Source organism: Amphibalanus amphitrite, unplaced genomic scaffold (genome assembly GCF_019059575.1).
Source record: "Amphibalanus amphitrite isolate SeventyFive unplaced genomic scaffold, NRLGWU_Aamphi_draft 001056F_arrow, whole genome shotgun sequence".
NCBI classification, from domain to species: domain Eukaryota; kingdom Metazoa; phylum Arthropoda; class Thecostraca; order Balanomorpha; family Balanidae; genus Amphibalanus; species Amphibalanus amphitrite.
In genome coordinates, this window is record NW_024882550.1 from 54,939 (window position 1) to 78,315 (window position 23,377).

General features: G+C 52.1%; 1 protein-coding gene across 3 annotated transcripts in view; it reads left to right on the forward strand.

Annotated features, from left to right (window-relative positions):
• The window catches only part of LOC122369620 (pleckstrin homology-like domain family B member 1), a 76,884-nt gene that overhangs the window by 35,857 nt on the left and 17,650 nt on the right, over window positions 1-23,377 (forward strand). For all 3 annotated transcript variants that reach the window (XM_043344503.1, XM_043344504.1, XM_043344505.1), the window contains one exon: window positions 20,039-20,197. In XM_043344503.1, the coding sequence (XP_043200438.1) occupies window positions 20,039-20,197 (159 nt within the window). The remainder of the gene's footprint in view (window positions 1-20,038; window positions 20,198-23,377) is intronic.

The following is a 23,377-nucleotide window of genomic DNA, read 5'->3' on the forward strand; positions in this document are numbered from 1 at the left end:
AATTGCAACTCATTTAAGTCAAATTAGCAGCAAGTTCGGCATAAGGTTGGTGATCCTTGTTTTGTGTGGCTTCGGTAAATTCGTGATTAGGCATTTTATTCGGTATCGGCATGATAATTATGATTTCGTAGTGTGACGATTATGGTTTTTGTTGTGGACAACACTGATAGATATCTATCGGGCTGGAGGGCGTTCCATTCGTAACAAAGGGCCTTCACTCGTGGCATTCAACAGGAGGGGCCGTGCGCGGTAAAGCACCACTGACGCTGATTATCCCTCCGCTGCCAATAGTGTTCTGATTTGATTCTCTACACTCTCCCTCCCTCTCTCTGTCTGTCTGTCTGTCTGTCTGTCTGTCTCTCTCTCTCTCTCTCTCTCTCTCTCTCGCTCTCTCTCTCTCTTTTCTCTGTCTCTGTCTCTGTCTCTGTCTCTGTCTCTCTCTCTGTCTGTCTCTCTCTCTCTCTCTCTCTCTCTCTCTCTCTCTCTCTCTCTCTCTCTCTCTCTCTCTCTCTCTCTCTCTCTCTCTCTCTCTCTCTCTCTCTCTCCTACCCTTACGATGAACACGCAGCTACACGTACGTACAGTCACTCAGGCGGGAACGGGAGACAAGTTTCGAAGGCTGAAGGATTCACGATTCGCCCACCGTGTAGGCATGATATTCTCGCACATATAACCAGGAACCTATGATTAGAAACGAGACCCTTGACAGAAATGGAACGTATGACATAATAGGACGTGTTTAGACCCGGGCGAAGAGAGAGGAAGGAGCATGCGACCACGCCCTTGCGCGTTAAGTTCTGCCGGTAAGGACGCATCATTGGGGGAGAAGGGACCTGAAAAACGTCCAAGTCTAGTTACATGAGAGAAGACGGGAACGGGACACTAAGACACCTAGGAGCACGCAGTAAAGCGCGAACATACGCTTGTGACCGGAGGGCGGCACTGTAAGACGCGATATACGCTGGTAGTCGGGGAGACACCGTAAGACGCGATATACGCTGGTTGTCGGGGAGACACCGTAAGACGCGATACGCTGGTGGTCGGGGAGACACCGTAAGACGCGATATACGCTGGCGATCGGGGAGACGCCGTAAGACGCGATACGCTGGTGGTCGGGGAGACACCGTAAGACGCGATACGCAGGTGATCGGGGAGACACCGTAAGTCGCGAACATAGGTCCCTCACTGGTACTTACACCTCGATAGGTTCGGGAATAACTCCAGTAGAGTTCGGGTAAAATTTAAATATAGGAAGGGCCTGCGTCAAGCTCGGACGTATCCATCACTGGCAGGGCGGATGCCATCGGCAGAGCGGCAGAGAACGTTATATGCGATACAATGGTAACCCAGTGACCGCAGTTAGTCGATAAACGGATCCACATCGCGGTGAGTCGGGTAATTTGGGGGACATTGTGCATTTGTTTATTTAGGTAGGCTGCGACGGCAGTTTAATACGAGGTGCCTCGGAAAGTTACGCCGTAAGACGCTAGTCCCGGTTCCAGGACGGTACGCGCCGTAAGTCGCGAATACGCAATAAAGCGGTGCCAGCCGTAATAAGGCGCGAAATATACGCTGTAAGTCGTCACGTCGTCATCATAGGGCAAGGACGCGGTAAGACGCGAATAACCGCAGGTGATCGGATAGAGATACCGTAAGTCGCGATTATACGCCGGTTATCGGGGGACGATACCGTAAGACGCGAATTATACGCTGTAAGTCGTCACTTAGTCGTTATAGGGCAAGGACGCTGTAAGACGCGAGTTATACGCCGTAAGTCGTCGGGAGATGCAGTAAGACGCGAGATAATACGTAGTAAGACGTGCTTTGTGATCCCAAATGTAGACCATCGATGAGTAGAAAGGGCCCATTAGGCGGAACGTGTAGAATTAATTGATGCGTTTCGATTAACTCCGATAGGCAGAGTAGAAGTTCAAAGGTTCCAAGGGTACTCCAGAGCCGAGGTAATTTAGGACGTGGGATCGACTGCAGGGATAGGAAAAGGGGGAGGGAAGCGAGACGTCGCAGTTTGGTAATACGGACAAGTTTGAGTCAGATGAGTGAAAGTGTGTGACTGGATGAGTGTCTGCGGGAGCAATTGCGCTTAGGTTAACCAGTTCGACCACCTAGCACCCTTCTATTATCCTCAGGGATGGACCATACCCGAGGGACCCAGAACAAACGCGTAACTGTCCCCCCTCTGTTGTGGTGAAACCCAATGATGCAGTGCCTGTGTGTTCGCCAAAGACTGACTTGCCTCAAATGGCCTCGCTAAATGCACTCCTCACCGATGGCGGACGGCAGAGACCAAAGTCCGCACAGAGCCGACCTGCTACCAGGGCAACTCCAAAAAGAGCCCAGGGCGAATGAGGAGAGAGGCCCCCTACAGACTGGCGCGCCCAACGTGGGGCCAAGTCAAGTCGATGGCATCACATAAACCCGGCAGAAAGGCGCATGTTCACGGACCCAGAGAAGGAGGATTGTAAAACAAGCGACGGAGATAACCAAGATAGGCAGCTGCGGCAGGAAGCAGCCGCCGAGGAAGATGCTGCGGAAGCGAGGCATCGAGAGGAAGAAATCATAAGCTGCTACAAATGCTATAACCCAAGCTTCGCGACCCAAGGGCTATTGGAACAGATAGTGTCCACCCTAGAAATTCACGACACCATGGAAAAGAAGGAGGACACCAGCGAAGGATTTATTAAAACCGCACGAACGAGACAGGAAGAAGAAGCAATGAAACAACACCCCAAAAAAAAAAAACACTACCTCGCAACCAGCGCCGACCGATCGAGAGGGACTAGAAGGAGGAGGACGAAGATGAAGAGGAGGACGAGGATGAAGAGGAGGACGAAGATGAAGAGGAGGACGAGGATGAAGAGGAGGACGAGCATGGAGAGGAGGCCGAGGATGAAGAGGAGGACGAGGATGAAGAGGAGGACAGGGCGAGGATGAAGAGGAGGACGAGGACGAAGAGGACGAGGACAAGGAGGAGGACGAAGATGAAGAGGAGGACGAGAATGAAGAGGATGAAGAGGAGGACGAAGATGAAGAGGAGGACGAGGATGAAGAGGAGGACGAAGATGAAGAGGAGGACGAGGATGAAGAGGAGGACGAGCATGGAGAGGAGGCCGAGGATGAAGAGGAGGACGAGGATGAAGAGGAGGACAGGGCGAGGATGAAGAGGAGGACGAGGACGAAGAGGACGAGGACAAGGAGGAGGACGAAGATGAAGAGGAGGACGAGAATGAAGAGGATGAAGAGGAGGACAAAGATGAAGAGGAGGGCGAGGATGAAGAGGAGGACGAGGATGAAGAGGAGGACGAGGATGAAAAGGAGGACGAGGATGAAGAGGAGGACGAGGACAAAGAGGAGGACGAGGACGAAGAGTAGGACGAGGACAAAGAGGAGGAGGAGGACGAAGAGGAGGACGAGGAATACGAGAGACGACCATGCCGAAGGGGATAGCAACAAGAAAGTACAGGATCTCGGCGGAGCGGACGAGATAGGACGGCGGAAGGCTACCAACACCAACAACATGTGCACGACCAACTACGTACAACGTCAACAGCCAACTACCGCTGCCCCGTACAACCCGCAGAGCGACACCAGCCGGCCAGTGGATTCGCGGTGAGAGGAGCGACCCACGTCATCCTAAAAGCTCCTTCAGGACACAAAATACCGGTCGAGTACGAAGACACTCTCAGCTTCACATTGGTATCATTGGCTTTGACTACATTCAACGACACGGGATGACGATCAACGCGGTGAGACGATCCGTCCAGCTGCTAGGATCCGAGAAAATATCCTTGGAAAATGCCGATCAAGTGGTCGACGAATGTCTCTCCGGCTGGTGTGTGAGCAGGAGCCCGCCTGAAAAACACCCGGGACGCTACCCCAGATCGAGCGAGGAGAGAGAGAAATGCCCGCGGGCGAATGGAAGAGGTAGCAAGAGAACGGAACAGCTCGACAGAAAGGAGGAAAGGAAGGAACAGACGGCGATCAACGAACCCAAACTACACCCAGTCGAAACGTCAAGACAAGCGGGCGAAGACAAGCTACACTGCCCGACTCAGACAGAAAAGCGGGTACAGACAGTTGGAGACCACCCTCCAACCGTCGTCGCGTCCGACAATGGCTGCCAGGACTGCAGGAACACAAACCGCACCGGACGGTAGCCCAGACCAACACCAAGACGAAGAAGCAACAGAACGGAGAAGAGACGGAGAGAGTCCGCTTACACGAAGTGGGGAGCATTGACCCCAGCGACAGACCCTATAGAACCACTAACGGACGGCAGCTCAGACCAGCACCAACAACAAGAACCACCAGGACAGCGGGGAGACGAAGAGAGCTCCTTCTACACAAACAAAGGAGCACCGACCTCAGCAATAGACTTCATCTAACTACAACCGGACGGCAGTTCAGACCAACTCCAGAAACAAGAGCCAACGGAGCGATGGGAAGACGGAGAGAGCTCGCTCCACACAAACAAAGGAACACCGACCTCAGCAATAGACCCCATACAACTACTACCGGACGAAAGCTCAGACCAACACCAAGAACAAGAGCCAACAGAACGGCAGGGAGACGAAGACAGCCAGCTCTACACAAACATGGGAGCATTGACCTCAGTGACCGATTCAATCCATCTACTACCGGATGGCAGTTGGGACCGACACCAAAAACAAGAACAACCAGAACAGAGGGGAGACGAAAGGAGTCAGCTCTACACAAACTTCGTAAAACCGAAGCAGTGACCGATTTTCTTCAACCACCACCGGGCAACAGACCGGGCCAACACCACGAAGAGACAACGGAACGGAGAGAAGACGCAGAGAGACAGATCTTCAGGAACATAGGAGCGACGACCTCAGTTCTCAGCAACCGATCTCAGCGGAACACCATCGGACCGACGGCCAGGACAAGAAACAGCGAAACGCACGACAACTCTGTTGCACTGCACCGTCTCCATCGCCCGGGCCCTCAGTCACCGGGAGGCCGGTAGTGCCCCCGCAGGAATCCGAACCAATCCGTCAACACTCAACCAAGCCGAGCGAGCCGCTACCCGCCATTGCCTGGCCGGCCACTTCACGGACCAACAAGCAGAGAGAGGCGGCAACAGCAGGATCGGAACCAGTCAGGAGAGTCAGCACACCACCACCACTGACGAAATCGCGACAATCCAGGAGGAAAATCGGCTCAAAGAAAAAAAAACAATGGCTAGCCCCATCAACATCGCTAGCAGACCAACGCGCTACCGAAATCCCCTCCGAGGCTGGAAACTCGGGTGGTGGGCAAGGCAGCGAGGAGAATGCCAAGGGAGGACACCCCGCGATCACACCGGGCGGATGACGGCAGCCACTGGGACGGAGCTCCCTAGCGCAGTATCGACAGAAACAGCCAAGAAAACCCTCCACCTGAAGCAGAATCAACTCGAACCACGCTGTTTGTAGTACCCTTCCGAGATGACCACAACGAAGTCAGCACAGCTTGCGAGAGGGTGCTGCAGCCGTCGAAATCTTCCATTTACGCGATCGACTACCACAAGTGCCTGCAAGTTCTACCCGGCGAAGAAACGTTCTCTCTGCGCTACACGGGAACAGCCTAACCGCCAAAAGGCTCCCGACTCCAATGGACCGGCGTGTTCTCCTTGGCAGAAGGATGCGCGGCCATGGGGGACCGCTGCCAGCCCGCTACGGCCGGAAAAGAAGTGAACCTGACACGATTCCCCTGCAGATATTCTCCAATTTAACTGCCAATTTCACTGAACTTCCAACACCAAACGCAACGAACAAGACAAATCTACAAGAAATCATTAAGCAAACCTCTATCGTGGAAAGAAGCCCGACGTTGTCCGAACTACAGCAACAGGTGAAGGACTGGAGAACGCAGGAATAGTCGACCACCTGAGCGGAGATCGTCGTCGACCACACCGCCCTAATCCTGGGAGCGATTGCCACCCTGGGCGCCATAGGCCTCACCATCCTAGCCTGCCAACGAAGGCGCCAAGAACGAATGTCCGGTTACGCTCGCACATCCTCGCTCACCACCTCTGGCCCAATACCAGCCACACGCACTCCGGACAAACCAGATCCCTCCATCATGGCACTCCGGAGCCGTATCTCCCGCCTGGAGATAACGGTTCGAGAAATGCAGCGGAAGAAGGGGGGAAACTGAGAGACCAGGAGAAGGGACTACAAGATCTCAAGAAGAAATGCGACACATTCGCATGCCTTCTGTGAGCAGATGAACGACAGGACCGAAACCGGTCACCTATCAGCGTCACCACCCGGAGGACGAGACCAGGGGCAAGGCGAGGGAGCAGACGTTCGGCGACGCCCACGCCGGGGAGTGCAGCAGGTCTTCGCGGACACCCTCCGACGACAGGGAGCCGGAGCGACGGACCAGGCAGCAGGAGAAACTGACTGCCGCTGGGTAAGGGGCAGGGTGAAGTACGGGGGTAGGTGTTGCCATGTTTAGAATAGGATTGTGCATGCTCGCGCGTTGACCAACATGTAAAATGACTACCAAAGGGGGGCCCACGGGATGGCACTCGTTCAACCAAAGTAATCAGTCTTGATCGCGGGGTCGCGATCTTAGAAAAGTCAGCCTGAAAATGTAATGAGATTACATTTTTTCACCAGACTAGGCATAAAATTTTGAACGCAGGCTGAGTTCACTGGTGCACATTCCTCAGCAGCAGGTGTTCCTGTCCCGACCTTCCTTTCCCTCTCCCACGCTACGCGCGAAAACAGCGAGGCATTCCGCCCCAAAATGACGCAGCGAATGGAGCCGCGCAACAACGCAGCCGGGAGATTAGAGGCGACCGAGGCGTCAGTAACGACTGAAACGAGTATCCATAACCGGACTAACAGCCATTCAGGATGCTCCCGGTAGCAGAGGCGGATCGGCCAAACCTTCCCGAAGTCACGGACGCCAGCAAACGGCGCGGCCCACCTCCGGCTTCAGTAATTAAGGAGGCAGGTGGCATGCCAAACGGGAAAACAAGGGAAGAGTGAGCAGCAAACACATTGCAACAGCAATCAGCGGGCCAAATCAACGATGAAAGCAATACGACCAAAATCGCCATTGCAGGACGAATCCGTAGATACCCGACAACCCACAATGGAACCCAGTCCTCTTACCAGAAATCAGGCAGAAGGAGACAAGAATCATTTCAAGAAATCAAGCAATGCATGGACATTATTGGTACTGCAACTCGTAAAAGACTAAAAACAGCGAAGAACAGAAAAACGGCTATTCTCTGGATCAGAATTCCTTAAAACTCAACAAAACAAAGTCGAGCGGCAAGGAAGAACAGACGAATGTACAGTTGACCCGGTTGCACGACCGCCGGCAAACAGACTGAAAAAAAATGTTCATGATACCGGCTCGGCAGTACACAGAAAATACGCAAAACATCAGCGGAAGAGTGGTAGTATGAACGGAACCAAATTGTCTGAGTTGATGAGCGGCTTAGAAAATTACATGCAAAATAGCGAATTCACAATCAAGAACCACTAAAAGAAGAGAAATCGCCCGTGTAGCTCAAAACAGCTAAATCAACAGAGAAGGAATTCGCAAAAAGTTGAGTCCTCACAAAAGCTCACCAAATCTGAAGAAAAGTTAACCGGAAATGAAACCAAGACGCTGCAGAAATTCACTCAACCCGCAACAAGGGAACCGGTTAATTGCACATTGGAAGGATCCGCCGAATTTAAAGAGCGGGTCAGGTCACCAGAAGATAAACGTGGAACATATCTTTTCACACAGCTGAAACAAATTCAGAAGGGCCGGCTTTTCACGGAATGGATCAAGAACTGGAGATGAAATCGTTGCGCGGCAGAAAATCGCCCAACCCCAGAGCTGCAACATGTCACTTGTAAATTGGAAGGACCTGCTGTTTACCGAATGAATCAAGTTACCAGAAGATGAACGTGAAACCCAGCGAGTGGCCGTATTCCGGACTTCTCGAAATCATCTACTTCCGAAGCTGGAACGAATAGCCACGCTAACAGTTTTCCGTTAACCAGCGAGGATAAAAAAACATCTGTGAGAGATGAACATCAAGGGAGCTCGACTATGCGTCAAATTGAAGATGAGGCAAATATTGGATTTCGCCGTGCCGAGACACGAAAGAACAACAATTTTCTCATCAGGGAATTTGGAGCGGTTCCGAAGAGAAGGCCAAAACAAGCGAAGATAAGAAGTGAAGACAAATTCAAAATCAATCCGAGCTGAAGTAAAATTAACGGATTACAGCACAAGAAAAACCTGATAAAGAATGGGAAGACCACAGATAAAGCAATACTGTCAGGTCATCCGCCTACAAAACCAAACAAACGCCTTCAGAAAAGGATTTGCAATTGCAACTTTCGTGAAATGGAACAAGAAAATTGTATAACTAAGGCCAGAATCAAGCGAAGGAAATTCACAAAGAACAGAATATCTGAGCACAAGGCCTCTCGAAATCGCGAGAAGCCAGCAAAATGGCGTCGGTGAAAGGCGAAAGATCGAGAGAAAGGACGGAAAGCATAAAAAGGGGAGGAGAGACGGCGCTCCCTCTCACTGTTACTCCGGACGTCACTCCACTCACTGCTCCTCCGGACGGCACTCCGAACAGTGCTCCTCCGGGCGTCACCACGGCAGCCTTGATCCAGTCAACGCTACGCCTCGCAGCAGCCTCATCGGCGACCATCGGTTGCAAGTGAGTTTGAAGCGGACACATCAGAACGCATCCCCTTTCACCATGTAATCACGCCTCATATCCACCCCTAGCCGCCAGTTGCAATTATGATATCTGCTGGTTGTTCCGTTTGTGCGGGTGCCACCCCGGGTATGGTCCAACCCTTAGTAGACATTCACCGGTCGGGGGAGGGAGTACGTTTATTTAGTCAACATCGCCCACCCGGTCTAGATCATACCGTGGCGCGATAATGGCGATGTGCGACGAACTATACTCGGTCCGAGATTGTAAATACGTTGGGTCAAATGTTTTTTTTTCCGCGGGCGAGGTGAGCCCGCCCGGCTTCTCAGGCCCGGCAGGATATGTGGGCATTGAATTTGCGCTTCAGGATTATCCTTTTTTTGGGGGGGGGGGCATCAATTCTGCATCCGGCATCTAAAGTGTGCCTACTCCGGTTTTTCAGTTAGTGGGGAGGGGTAGATTTTAAGCCTAAGCGGTTTCATCCGATACAAGGGGTCAATGAGTTTGAGTGCAGGAAAGATTTTGCAGCCGCTTTGGGGGCTCGCTCCGCCCCAAAACTGTGTGATTAACTTGTTAGGTTACCGGTCGATTTAGTTGTTTTCCGTTCCTTTTTTTGAATCATTTGCTTTTGTATTGCGAGTTTCATATCTTCTTGTTTGATTGAATATATCTTGGAAAAGTATTCATATCTGTTGGGGATATTAGGAAGGGAATGGTGAACGAGCAGACCATGCGAGAGCGTTTGGGCCGTCGATACCTGGAAAACCAAGCGAAACAACACCCTCCACACGGCTCACTCGTGAGCATGCCGTCTCTTCGCGGAACACAAACACTGGGAAAACCCACACGCAGTGTCACACCGATTTGTTGTTGTCCTTGTGACCGTCGTTAAAGCTCTAATTCGTAATAATGAGAATGAAATAGATATTTGCCTCGGTGTTATTTTTACACTTGTTCATGATGAGTCACAGTTACCCTAAATTAGTGTTTTTTTTTTAAGTTAACTTAAGTAATTTAAAATCTATGTCTGATCGCGTTCTCTTGCAGTTGTACAAGTATAGGTAGGGCCCACTCTCGCTCAATATGGGCGGAGTCAGCCGGCACGGCCGTCAGTGATTGGCGCAGTTTTATTTGGGGGGAGAGGTACCGCGTAAGGGACGGGCCCAGCTACACTAATCTCGGAGAGCGCGGGAGTGACCAGGCTGACCCCGAAGCACCTGCACTGATCCACATCCTCGTCGTCTGGCCAACTCGCGGCCGAGTTAATATCCTGCCTTAGACACTGCAGCGCTCGAACGGGAGCTGTTTGTTGTCGTCCGGTCAGAACGGACCGGATTATCATCCTGCCTTAAGACAATGCAGCGCTCGAACGGGAGCTGTTGATTGTCGTCCGGTCAGAACGGACCGGGTTATTATCCTGCCTTAAGACACTGCAGCGCTCGAACGGGAGCTGTTTGATTGTCGCCCGGTCAGAACGGACCGGGTTATTATCCTGCCTTAAGACACTGCAGCGCTCGAACGGGAGCTGTTTGATTGTCGTCCGGTCAGAACGGACCGGGTTATTATCCTGCTTTAAGACACTGCAGCGCTCGAACGGGAGCTGTTTGATTGTCGTCCGGTCAGAACGGACCGGGTTATTATCCTGCCTTAAGACACTGCAGCGCTCGAACGGGAGCTGTTTGATTGTCGCCCGGTCAGAACGGACCGGGTTATTATCCTGCCTTAAGACACTGCAGCGCTCGAACGGGAGCTGTTTGATTGTCGCCCGGTCAGAACGGACCGGGTTATTATCCTGCCTTAAGACACTGCAGCGCTCGAACGGGAGCTGTTTGATTGTCGTCCGGTCAGAACGGACCGGGTTATTATCCTGCCTTAAGACACTGCAGCGCTCGAACGGGAGCTGTTTGATTGTCGTCCGGTCAGAACGGACCGGGTTATTATCCTGCCTTAAGACACTGCAGCGCTCGAACGGGAGCTGTTTGATTGTCGCCCGGTCAGAACGGACCGGGTTATTATCCTGCCTTAAGACACTGCAGCGCTCGAACGGGAGCTGTTTGATTGTCGTCCGGTCAGAACGGACCGGGTTATTATCCTGCCTTAAGACACTGCAGCGCTCGAACGGGAGCTGTTCGATTGTCGTCCGGTCAGAACAGACCGGGTTATTATCCTGCCTTAGACAACGCAGCGCTCGCACCGGAGCTGTCCGATTGTCGCCTGGTCAGCACTGACCGGGTTATCATCCGTCCACATTTTACAGCCCATAATAATCTCAGCACAAGGAATGCTTGCCGCTCCGCCTGGTCCGTGCGGGTCGATGACTCAAATAGGGGGCGGGGACTCCGCCCGGTAGCCCGGCCGGTGGGGCCGAGCGGCGCAATTAACCCGGGGGAGGGACGCTTGGGCGGCCCGCCGCCCTGTTATGCGAGTGAACGCTTATGCCATCTAGGGAGTGAATCAGAAACGATAAGCCGAGCCCTCCTCGGTTACCGGCGTGACACGCGACCGTAGTGCCGTCTGCAGGACAGACACGACACTTTCAAGGGGGCCGAGCCGACCACGATTACACTTAGACACTGACAGGTAGAGAATATGTATGTGAGATGCCTGATCGACGTTAAGACAAGCCGACAGGGTTAATAGTCAAGTAACATAACTTACAGAGTCTTCTATTCCCGGTTTCGCTCCATGATAGGCAGAAGGTATCATTTAGAGAATTATTTAGACAAGGGGATGCTGAATTTAAGTCTTGATTTCGCAGCCGGCAATAAATTCCCATCTAGGACATTAAAGATACGGACAGGTTTGCATAGCTAATAATTGGTGATATCTTCAATTGAGCACGACCCGATCAACAACTAATTAGACCGCTCTTGGCCACAAGGATCTCAGTAATAGAACACTTGTTTAGAACTGATCACCGTCAACCCGGCTTGTGTAGATGACCGATGGCCTCAGGGTAACGTGATGATGGAAAGTCATTGAAACAGAAGCCGATTTCGCTAACACTTAGAGTTTGCAATTACGAGAATCAGCTCGAGTCTAAGGGAAAGACTGGCCATCAACTTATATTTGTGTTTAGCGAAACCTCCGTGCATAAATTTGAGTTTCACAGTAAACAAGGATAGTTTTTTCATGATTTATCACCCGGCACCTTAAGGCATTCGACAGTTCTCGGCCGTGAATCGTTTTGCGGGCTAATCTCCTGGCGAGACCTACCAGCTATGTAACATTGCTAGAGCGTCATTAATTAAGTTTTTTTTTTGGGAAATCGTCGATATGAAAACGAGACGTAAATTGGGAAAAATATGCAAACTCGATAATGTGCTATTGATTGAATAAAACCAGTTTTCTTGTATTCAGGTTTATTGTTAAACTTTGCGTACCGGAGTTGCCGTAAAAGTGAAGTCCAGAAATCAACGTAGTAGGCAAAAGTGTTTATCAATTGTCCAGTACAAACCCTTGCAATTACCGCGATTTTTCAGGCCAAAGCCTTTAGCGGAGGGACTTTATAAGCCCCCCTACGGTTCTATCTTTTGAATCAGCGTTCCCTCGGTCGTTAGGATGTTGCTATGATGAATATTGGGGATGAAATTGCAACTCATTTAAGTCAAATTAGCAGCAAGTTCGGCATAAGGTTGGTGATCCTTGTTTTGTGTGGCTTCGGTAAATTCGTGATTAGGCATTTTATTCGGTATCGGCATGATAATTATGATTTCGTAGTGTGACGATTATGGTTTTTGTTGTGGACAACACTGATAGATATCTATCGGGCTGGAGGGCGTTCCATTCGTAACAAAGGGCCTTCACTCGTGGCATTCAACAGGAGGGGCCGTGCGCGGTAAAGCACCACTGACGCTGATTATCCCTCCGCTGCCAATAGTGTTCTGATTTGATTCTCTACACTCTCCCTCCCTCTCTCTGTCTGTCTGTCTGTCTGTCTGTCTGTCTCTCTCTCTCTCTCTCTCTCTCTCGCTCTCTCTCTCTTTTCTCTGTCTCTGTCTCTGTCTCTGTCTCTGTCTCTCTCTCTGTCTGTCTCTCTCTCTCTCTCTCTCTCTCTCTCTCTCTCTCTCTCTCTCTCTCTCTCTCTCTCTCTCTCTCTCTCTCTCTCTCTCTCTCCTACCCTTACGATGAACACGCAGCTACACGTACGTACAGTCACTCAGGCGGGAACGGGAGACAAGTTTCGAAGGCTGGAGGATTCACGATTCGCCCACCGTGTAGGCATGATATTCTCGCACATATAACCAGGAACCTATGATTAGAAACGAGACCCTTGACAGAAATGGAACGTATGACATAATAGGACGTGTTTAGACCCGGGCGAAGAGAGAGGAAGGAGCATGCGACCACGCCCTTGCGCGTTAAGTTCTGCCGGTAAGGACGCATCATTGGGGGAGAAGGGACCTGAAAAACGTCCAAGTCTAGTTACATGAGAGAAGACGGGAACGGGACACTAAGACACCTAGGAGCACGCAGTAAAGCGCGAACATACGCTTGTGACCGGAGGGCGGCACTGTAAGACGCGATATACGCTGGTAGTCGGGGAGACACCGTAAGACGCGATATACGCTGGTTGTCGGGGAGACACCGTAAGACGCGATACGCTGGTGGTCGGGGAGACACCGTAAGACGCGATATACGCTGGCGATCGGGGAGACGCCGTAAGACGCGATACGCTGGTGGTCGGGGAGACACCGTAAGACGCGATACGCAGGTGATCGGGGAGACACCGTAAGTCGCGAACATAGGTCCCTCACTGGTACTTACACCTCGATAGGTTCGGGAATAACTCCAGTAGAGTTCGGGTAAAATTTAAATATAGGAAGGGCCTGCGTCAAGCTCGGACGTATCCATCACTGGCAGGGCGGATGCCATCGGCAGAGCGGCAGAGAACGTTATATGCGATACAATGGTAACCCAGTGACCGCAGTTAGTCGATAAACGGATCCACATCGCGGTGAGTCGGGTAATTTGGGGGACATTGTGCATTTGTTTATTTAGGTAGGCTGCGACGGCAGTTTAATACGAGGTGCCTCGGAAAGTTACGCCGTAAGACGCTAGTCCCGGTTCCAGGACGGTACGCGCCGTAAGTCGCGAATACGCAATAAAGCGGTGCCAGCCGTAATAAGGCGCGAAATATACGCTGTAAGTCGTCACGTCGTCATCATAGGGCAAGGACGCGGTAAGACGCGAATAACCGCAGGTGATCGGATAGAGATACCGTAAGTCGCGATTATACGCCGGTTATCGGGGGACGATACCGTAAGACGCGAATTATACGCTGTAAGTCGTCACTTAGTCGTTATAGGGCAAGGACGCTGTAAGACGCGAGTTATACGCCGTAAGTCGTCGGGAGATGCAGTAAGACGCGAGATAATACGTAGTAAGACGTGCTTTGTGATCCCAAATGTAGACCATCGATGAGTAGAAAGGGCCCATTAGGCGGAACGTGTAGAATTAATTGATGCGTTTCGATTAACTCCGATAGGCAGAGTAGAAGTTCAAAGGTTCCAAGGGTACTCCAGAGCCGAGGTAATTTAGGACGTGGGATCGACTGCAGGGATAGGAAAAGGGGGAGGGAAGCGAGACGTCGCAGTTTGGTAATACGGACAAGTTTGAGTCAGATGAGTGAAAGTGTGTGACTGGATGAGTGTCTGCGAGAGCAATTGCGCTTAGGTTAACCAGTTCGACCACCTAGCACCCTTCTATTATCCTCAGGGATGGACCATACCCGAGGGACCCAGAACAAACGCGTAACTGTCCCCCCTCTGTTGTGGTGAAACCCAATGATGCAGTGCCTGTGTGTTCGCCAAAGACTGACTTGCCTCAAATGGCCTCGCTAAATGCACTCCTCACCGATGGCGGACGGCAGAGACCAAAGTCCGCACAGAGCCGACCTGCTACCAGGGCAACTCCAAAAAGAGCCCAGGGCGAATGAGGAGAGAGGCCCCCTACACTAGCACTACTACTACCCCTACCACTACCACTACCTACCACTGGGTCATGTCAGGTCACATACTAATTGGATCCAATAAATGTTTTTAAAAAATCAGAATTTAAAAGATCTTCTAGCACCGCTCCTATTCGTTCCATTCCATTACCCTTAATCGATTTTGTCGGGAATAGCGCTTTGTGACAAATGTGGCGTGTTACGGCAAACGCGGTGCATATTCACCCGGTGATTGAGCATGCATCTTTGCACCAAATTACACCCATATCGGACCATATTTGACAAAACTGTGCGATTTGCGGCAAAAATGACGCCCTGAGATAATTGTTGCGCATTCCGGCAAACGCGGCGCATCTGTACCTGTTGGTTGAGCATGCATCCTGGCACCAAGTTGTACCCTTATTGCAGCATATTAGATAAAGTTGTGCAATTTGCGGCAAAAATGACGCCTTGTGACCAATGTGACGCATTGCGGCAAACGCGGTGCGTTTTTATACTTGTATCACAAACTCTTCCCATTGAACGAAAATCAACACATTCTCTCGCCACTTTTTATTCAAATTAAAAACCTGCCCATCCGCCAATGCGAGGCACCCGCCACCGATCGGCATGCATTTAGCTCACAAAGTTTGTCGACCCCGGCTCTCAATGAAGATCTACGAAACGATCAAAATTTCATTGGCGTCCTTCCAGCGTGCCCCACGCGCGAACCGTGCACCCCAGCGAGTCGGAACCTAGAAAAGGCGCTGACCCGTTCTGTCACCTATAAGGTGTGCAAATTTCAGCCCCCTACGTCGTACCGTCTGCCCTGTAGCCGTAACAAATTGAACCCACTACACGATGTGCGGACACACAAACAAACAGACAAACAGACAGACGGATTCTGTTTGAATAGTAAGTTAGACAAGCGGCTGCGCCACTTGCTTTGCTGCGTGGTAGGAAAAAAAATTGCGGCACCAGCCAATTTGCTTTCGAATGGTGTTTGATTCATGTCGATGTGTTGTCTAGAAGCATAGATATGGACGGAAATGTGAAGAGAATTTAAAAAAGAACTGTTCTGAGGGCGTTGTTGGATGAAATTTGGGTGATACGGGGTCAATACGGGTCAAAGGGGTCAGCCCCGGTCACTTTGGGTCAGGCCAGGTCACATAGGTCACCTCTCGTCCAGCTGGGATCAGCCCGGGCCACTGTTCTGCTTTTGCCTCCACCACTACCCCTACCCCTACCACTACCACTACCCCTACCACTACCCCTACCACTACCCCTACCACTACCCCTACCACTACCCCTACCACTACCCCTACCCCTACCCCTACCCCTACCCCTACCGCTACCCCTACCACTACCCCTACCACTACCCCTACCACTACCCCTACCACTACCACTTCCCCTACCCCTACCCCTACCACTACATCTACCCCTACCCCTACCCCTACCACTACTACTATCCATACTCCTACCCCTACCACTACCCCTACCACTACCCCTACTACTACCCCTACCACTACCACTACATCTACCACTACCCCTACCACTACCCCTACCCCTACCCCTACCCCTACCCCTACCACTACCACTACCTACCCCTACCACTACTACCACCCCTATCCCCTACCCCTACCAACACCGCTGGGTCATGTCAGGTCACAGAATAATTTGATCCAATCAGTACTAAAATATCAGGCTTAAAGTGTTCCCAGCCCTGCTCCTATTCGTGCCATTGCATTACCCCTAATCGATTTTGTCGGAAATGGCGCATTGTGACAAATGTGGCGCATTGCGGCAAACGCGGCGCATTTTCACCCGGCGATTGAGCATGCATCCTGGCACCAAATTGCACCCATATCGGACTATATTTGACACTGGCGGTCGCAGCCGCTAGCAAAAGGGGGGGCCAAAGTCACACTCGCGGGACATAACATTTATCCGTCACCGGGAGGGGGGGGGGGTGATCGGCTAATTTTTTACGTCCACGAGGTGCCGCGCAGTTGGCATTACTTATGCTTCATCCATCTGATTCTTGCGTGAAATCTTTAAGCTCAATTTAAGACAAAATCACCAGTTCCATTTCCCGTCCCACGGTGCTTCCACCGGTCGGCCCACTGCACCATGACGACGGATCGGTGTAGCATAGGTATGCTGGAATGTCAGGCACGCGGATTCATGACCTTACCACTATAAAACAATTCGGAAAAGTACAGATACCTCTTGCTTTGAACAAGCATGTGAAACCCAGAGAGCATTTTCAGACTATGGCATTTACCCATATGGGTAACATAACATATCTAGTTGTGTGGCGGCGGGAGAGAGTAGGTACACCGACCTCTGGAGAGTGGAGACCCCCCACAGGTTCCGAGCTTTCAAAATTGGCATCTGAGGCCCGCGCGCGACTCCTGCGGGGCTTCGCAACGGCTCTATTGGGGCTCACTCAACCTGCCTAGTCTTACTGCTAAAAAGACTGGCCCTGAGCCCTAAGGAATTCATCAGTCTCTGCCAGCCCCAGGACCCACACCGGCTCATGGGGTCCCGACGTCGAAATATGAGGGAATCTGCGCGGGACCATCAGGACGTAAAGTAATCTCGATCAGGACCAACGTAAGGCTGTGCCGGAGACTGCGTGAGCCCTCTGATCTTCAGAAACCCACCCATGTATGTTTTCACGTAGAGGCCAGTTTAGGGCCCTCAGAGACCAGTACAGGGCCTGCAAACTACAAAGGCCAGTAGTTTGAGACAATCAGTGACCGAGTTGGGCTCTCAGAGGCTAATGTGGGTCATTACAGAGCCAATATGGGCCCTCAGAGGTCAGCGTGGGGCCCTAAAAGACCGGCATGAGCCGTCGTTGGACCCCCAGAGGCCAGCAGAGGGCCCTCAAAGGCCAAGATGGGCCCTCCTCAGAGGCCAATGCAGGCCCTTAGAGGCCGGCATCGGGTCTTCAGCAGCCAGTGCGGGGCCCTCATTGGCACCTAAAGATTCGTCTTGGGACACCACAGACAGAAATAAGGCCACCAGAGACCGGTGTGAGACCCTCAGACGCCGGATGGGACCCCTGAGGCCGGTTAGGGGCCCTCATAGGCCAGATGTGGGGTCTCAGAGGTTGATTTAGGCTCTTAGCGGTCAACGTGGGCGCTTGACCGCCACTGAAGTTCCCTCAGAGGTCAGTGTAGGGCGCTCAAAGACCGGTGTGGGAGCTATATTAATAGCTGGGCGTGGGTTTTTTGAGCCTCGTGACGATCGAGGGCCCCATACACCTATATGGGGCCCATTGGTTGTTTGAGGGGGGGAAATGATATGATGGCCCCCTTTATTGACCTTTGGGGGGGCATGGCCCTGATGCCCCCCCCCCCGGCGACCGCCACTGTGTACACGTTACACACATGCCCCTGAGATTACATACTAGCTCATGCAAACTCTATGCAGGCCCCGGAGTTCCCACGCTAATCCTTAAGAAACCAAGCCGGCATACGGCGTCACCACCGGGCTTCTGAGGTGCACAGCACCAACCCATGAGGTCTTACTTTAGTGTCTTAAGCCAATCTCCTTTAGCAGGGCCCACCCACCACTGCCGAAGCGGGTCTCATTCCAGCCATTGCTGGGCCTACGAGAGCCTCAAGTAAACCCACGCTGATATTCCGTATAAGATCCGGCCATACTCGTGAACCGGTGCCAGCGACGCTGACCGCCAAATTGACAGAATGCGAAACTGAGCCCACTCATGAGTGAAATTTACGTCCTTTGATGGCGCAAGAAAGAAAATGAAACATACGAAAAGCTTTTTTAGGACTTTTGTTCGATCTGAAAGGTGGGGCCAAAAGATAGTATGGCCCCACCTTTCAGCACCAAAGGGGGGGCCATGGCCCCCGTGGCCCCCCCCCTGGGACCGCCAGTGATATTTGACAAAACTGTGCGATTTGCGGCAAAAATGGCGCGTTGTGACCAATGTGACGCCTTGCGGCAAATGCGGTGCATTTGTATACTCGTATCACAAACTGTTTCCATTGAACGAAAATCAACACAATCTCTCGCCACTATTTATTCAAATTAAAAACTTGCCCATCCGCCAATGCGAGGCACCCGCCACCGATCGGCATGCATTTAGCTCAGTAAGTTTGTCGACCCCGGCTCTCAGTGAAGATCTACGAACCGATCAAAATTTCATTGACGTTCTTCCAGCGCGCGCCACGTGCGAACCGTGCACCCCAGCGAGTGGAAACCTAGAAAAGGCGCTGACCCGCTCTGTCACCTAGAAGGTGTGCAAATTTCAACCCCCTACGATATACCGTCTGCCCTGTAGGCCGGCTAAATTGAACCCACTACACGATGTGCGGACACACACACTCACACACTCACAGACAGACGGATTCTGTTGGAATAGTAAGTTAGATACTTAAGAGCTGAAGCAGTGGAACGGAACCAGTAGCGGAACTGATTTAGTACTTTTATGAACCAATACGCTGTCAATACAAATGCACCGATGATGCTGCTTTTTGACGACAATATGATTAAACAAAAATGGCGATACGGCTTTATTCCCGATCGGTTAACCAATGTATCAGACATACGGCTTTTTGCATGACAGTATTGCTCAGGTGTCGCGTACGATGCGGCTTTCTTCCACGATACGGCTTTTTTCGTGAAAGAAAGATTCCGCAAACTCGGGGTTGAATTGGAAGCAAAAAAGTTTTTCGCCTTTTGTTTTTAGGTTAAAATAATTTCCCTTTTATAACCACTTTCATTGGATGTAAAATTTCTTTCCGATCACTGCAGTATGTTTTGTTTCGTTATTGAGCAAAGTTAACGAATTTTATAACAAAAAACGCGTTTTTGCCTCTCCTGAACAATTTTCAATTCGAAAAAGTGCCCCAGATACGGCTTTTTTCCTCCCGACGGCAGAATGAGGTGACTGTCATAGTGTTAGTTTCTTGCTGGATGTTTAAAACGACACCCATATCCCGTGTATTATCAAGATTACTTGTGTTTTATGGCACACCATTCATTTAAAAAAAACGTGGCCCTACGTGTATTCCTACACACGTATTTGTGCGCTTTACGCGGCACGATAGGTTTTACTACGAATAACGTCAATGTTAGGCTAACATCGCTGAATTATGTATGCTGCATTATGACTACAGTATAGTGCATATTAATCACTGAAGCTCGGGTATACTTTTCCATATTCATTCGCATATTTTTAACCGTCAGTTTAATCTTCCCTCCCGATGAACCGAGGCCAGTGTCCACTCTGACTCGATGCGACCCTGATGACCTCTGACCTGGTTTGACCCCGCTGACCCCGGTAGCTGGAGATGGAGATGGAGCACGCTTTGTTGACCTCTGACCCGTGACGACCCCGCTGACCTCTGACGTGTGACCTGACCCCGCAGCTGGAGATGGAGCACGCCCTGCTGGAGGGGGAGGTGGAGACCCACCAGGAGACGGTGGCTCGCCTGGAGCAGGAGGTGACTGATCTCAGAGAGACGCTGGCCAGTCGGACCGAGGGCCGCGAGCAGACACGGCGCCGGCAGACTCAGGAGGCCGATCAGGTGGGTACAGCGAGGGGCCTGGGACAGGAGGGGAGCGGGAGGAGGCTCATTGAGGGCCGCGAGCAGACGCGGCGCCGGCAGACTCAGGAGGCCGATCAGGTGGGTACGCGTGGGGTGGGTTTAGAGTGGTACTCAGACCCAGGAGGCTGATCAGGTGGGCACAACGCGGGGCGGGTGATACTTTAGACGGCACCACTGCCCGGGGCGGGTTGGGTGACCTTATCTGACGTGATAGAATTGGTGTGGTATGCATTTGGGGTGGATGACATTGGGCAGATTATGATGTAGGCAGGGACTGTGTTGAGATGGTCGACCGTGAGTGGGTGCTGCTGAAGCGCTGGTGAAGCCGCTTTTAGGGGGTTTCATCCACTGTTCCCAGTAACTTATACATAGGTGGCGCCAAGGCGCGGTGTGTCTGTGCGGGAGGAACCTGGCGACATCTGACGACAACGCTTGGAAACTTTTGCCGAAATGCTGAACGAATAAGGCTGATCAAGAGATAAATAAGCACTGGAAAAAAAAACTTGAAAATAATGGTACCAAACGGAAGGAGATAGCTAAGTGTCACCGTAACACAGAGATGCTTATGGTAAAAGCTGGCACTTGTAAGAGCAATCTGAGGTCGCAAATGCAGCAGAGGCGTCTCTGTTGTTTTAGTAAAGAGCTGCATCTGCTCAAACTCATACTGAACCCCACTCTGAGTCATAATCGAGCTTAGCGTATACATGCGTACCGCATACGTCGAAGAGCTAATCCACTCGTACGCCAGAGCTCAGGTCAGCCCATCAGCTGAACTGAAGCAGGGCATCGCTGAGCGTTGGTGTGTTAGTATCGCGTCTATGAGCAGAAACAATCTGCTCCAATGACGGCCAATAACTGCTATCGCTCCGATGCCGCGTGCCCCTGCCGTTCTCTGTTCAAACTGCGGGCACACGGAGTTGTGGCGGCGCGGGGTCGGGTGTCGCAGGCGGCTCTTTCGCTGTTGGCTCCCCTCCAAGCGCCAAGAGTGAGTAAACTCGTGCACTGAACCTGTCTGCTGGGACGGCCGTGAACGGTCCGCTAAAATGGGAACGGTAGCTGGTGCCACTGGTGTGGGATGTTTTTGGGAAGAACAACGCGGAATTTAAGGGAAAAGCGAGACCGCAACATGCGTCGTTTCGTTTAGCAATAAATTGTCCAGTTTGAGTTAATTACCCCGTTTACATGAGTCATTCAGCCTAAACGGAAATATCCGATTAGCTAGGGAACGGAAAAATGCGTTTCGAATTTCGTTTAATAATGATGGTTATTTTGGCTTGTTGTTTCTCCTCATTTAACTTTTGGTGTTTCCAGTACCTACATTACGTTTCTTTTTCATCCAAGCAACGCTCATTGCGAAACATCTCTCACTTTTCTGCGAAATCTGGCGTTGGTGGTATTTCACGGCGGCGGACGGGGATGCGGGTCGTGGTCAGGAAGTGGGAAGCGATAGGGATTCTCTGGGCTGCCGGCCGCCAGTCTCCCCCAGGAACTCGTGCAGTGAACTATTCGTTGGGCAGCTCAGTGCTGTGGACCAGGATGTTATTTCACCGTCCTGTTGATTACACCTTTTCTGTTTGACCGTCCCGCTTGCTCGTGGTTCCGGCTATTTGACAAGCGCTCGCGGCCGTCCCTGGCTAGTGACTGTCATGTCACGCATTAAGGTGAGCGTTGGAGTGGTGAGCGGCGGCGTGTTTCCGCCCTCCCCCCCCCCCCCCCCGGGGTGGCACCCGCAGCTGGCGGTCTGCCCTGACCCCCTTACCTCCGCCCGTGGCCCTGCGGGCCCGCATCACAGACGATCGATCGGTGCCGGCCTCCGCGCCACCCGCGGGCCGGCCGTGCCGACAGAGCTGGGGGTCCGGGCGTCAGCGGCGCCGGCGGCTGAGTGACCTTGGTGTGCCGCTGGCTCCGACCGGTCACACGGGCCGCCGCCGCCGCCGCCGCTGTCGGGCCGCGCCGTCAGTTCCGGTCAGACCAGTGACGCCTCGAGGCAGTGCTGTGCGCGGTCCAACGGCAGAGTGCGGACGGGGGCGGATAGGGCAGCCATGGTGGGGTCGCTCGCCAGCCAGGTGGAGCAGGTAACGGTGCTGTCGGTCAGCGTTGGGGGGTTGGTGACGAGCTAGAACCGGGAGTGGTGGTGACTGACGGGAGTTGTGGTTTTCCTGGACATGCAATTTATGTGTGTTGTGTATTCGTAAAGCTGGACGATTTGTGGTCGAGAATGTCATGAGTGGTGGCTAGATTTCATGAGAAGGATAAGTCTGATGATTTTTTTTTCGTTTGAGTTACTGCTGGCAATTTGTGCTGATGTAATTTCGTTGAATGAATGAATCATCTGTATCGAGGCACGTGAACTTTGTTAGCATTCTACGAGTATTTTTTCGTGTTCGCGTTTGCCCTTCGGTCCGACTCCTTTTCTCCGCCTCTGACGGACCGGCCAGCTCTCAGCGGCAGCCACCTGTGGCGTCCCACGCCGGTTGTAGCCGTGCCGTCTGAGGCGCCGGGCCCCTGGCCGAGTCCGTGTGGGCGGGTGGACAGTGCCCTGGCGCGGGCAGTGTCGCAGTCCCCGAACTGCAGACTGTTTGTCATTGATTGGACAGGAGCTGTCCTCTGGACCGGCGCCATGGTTGTAAATATGGCCGGCGATACCTCACTGAGACGCAGCCCAGGCCCGGTGGTGGGCTGGCGAATCCACGTCGTCTGTTCCGTCTGGTGTTGTTGCATGGCTCGGTGGGTGCGGTGCCGATCCTGTCAGTCAGCCGGTCTGGTTGGTCTGTTCACACTGCGCCGGGTGTCTGCTAATGGGTGTGGTTCAGCAGCTGCCAAACATTACGCTTCAGGCTCAGCTCATGGCTATAAGGGCACAGCTTCAGTGCGACGAATAATCCAATATCCCTGCTACACTCAAGATCAGCCAACTAACTATTGGCGCCTGCTATTTTGGGTGTATGGAATGAGAGTAGTGGGAAGAGGATATTGAGAAATCCGCTGACACCTCAACACCTTTTTCAACATCCCGAACATGCGGAGCGGTAGATATAAGCCGTTTTATCGTGTGTCGGGCTCCGCGAGATTTTGAAAGCAAACAACTTAACTGTCTGTCGACGTGTCAGCGTAGGGTCGGTGTCTCGCTACCCGTATCAAGCCCTGGTAGGTGGCTCA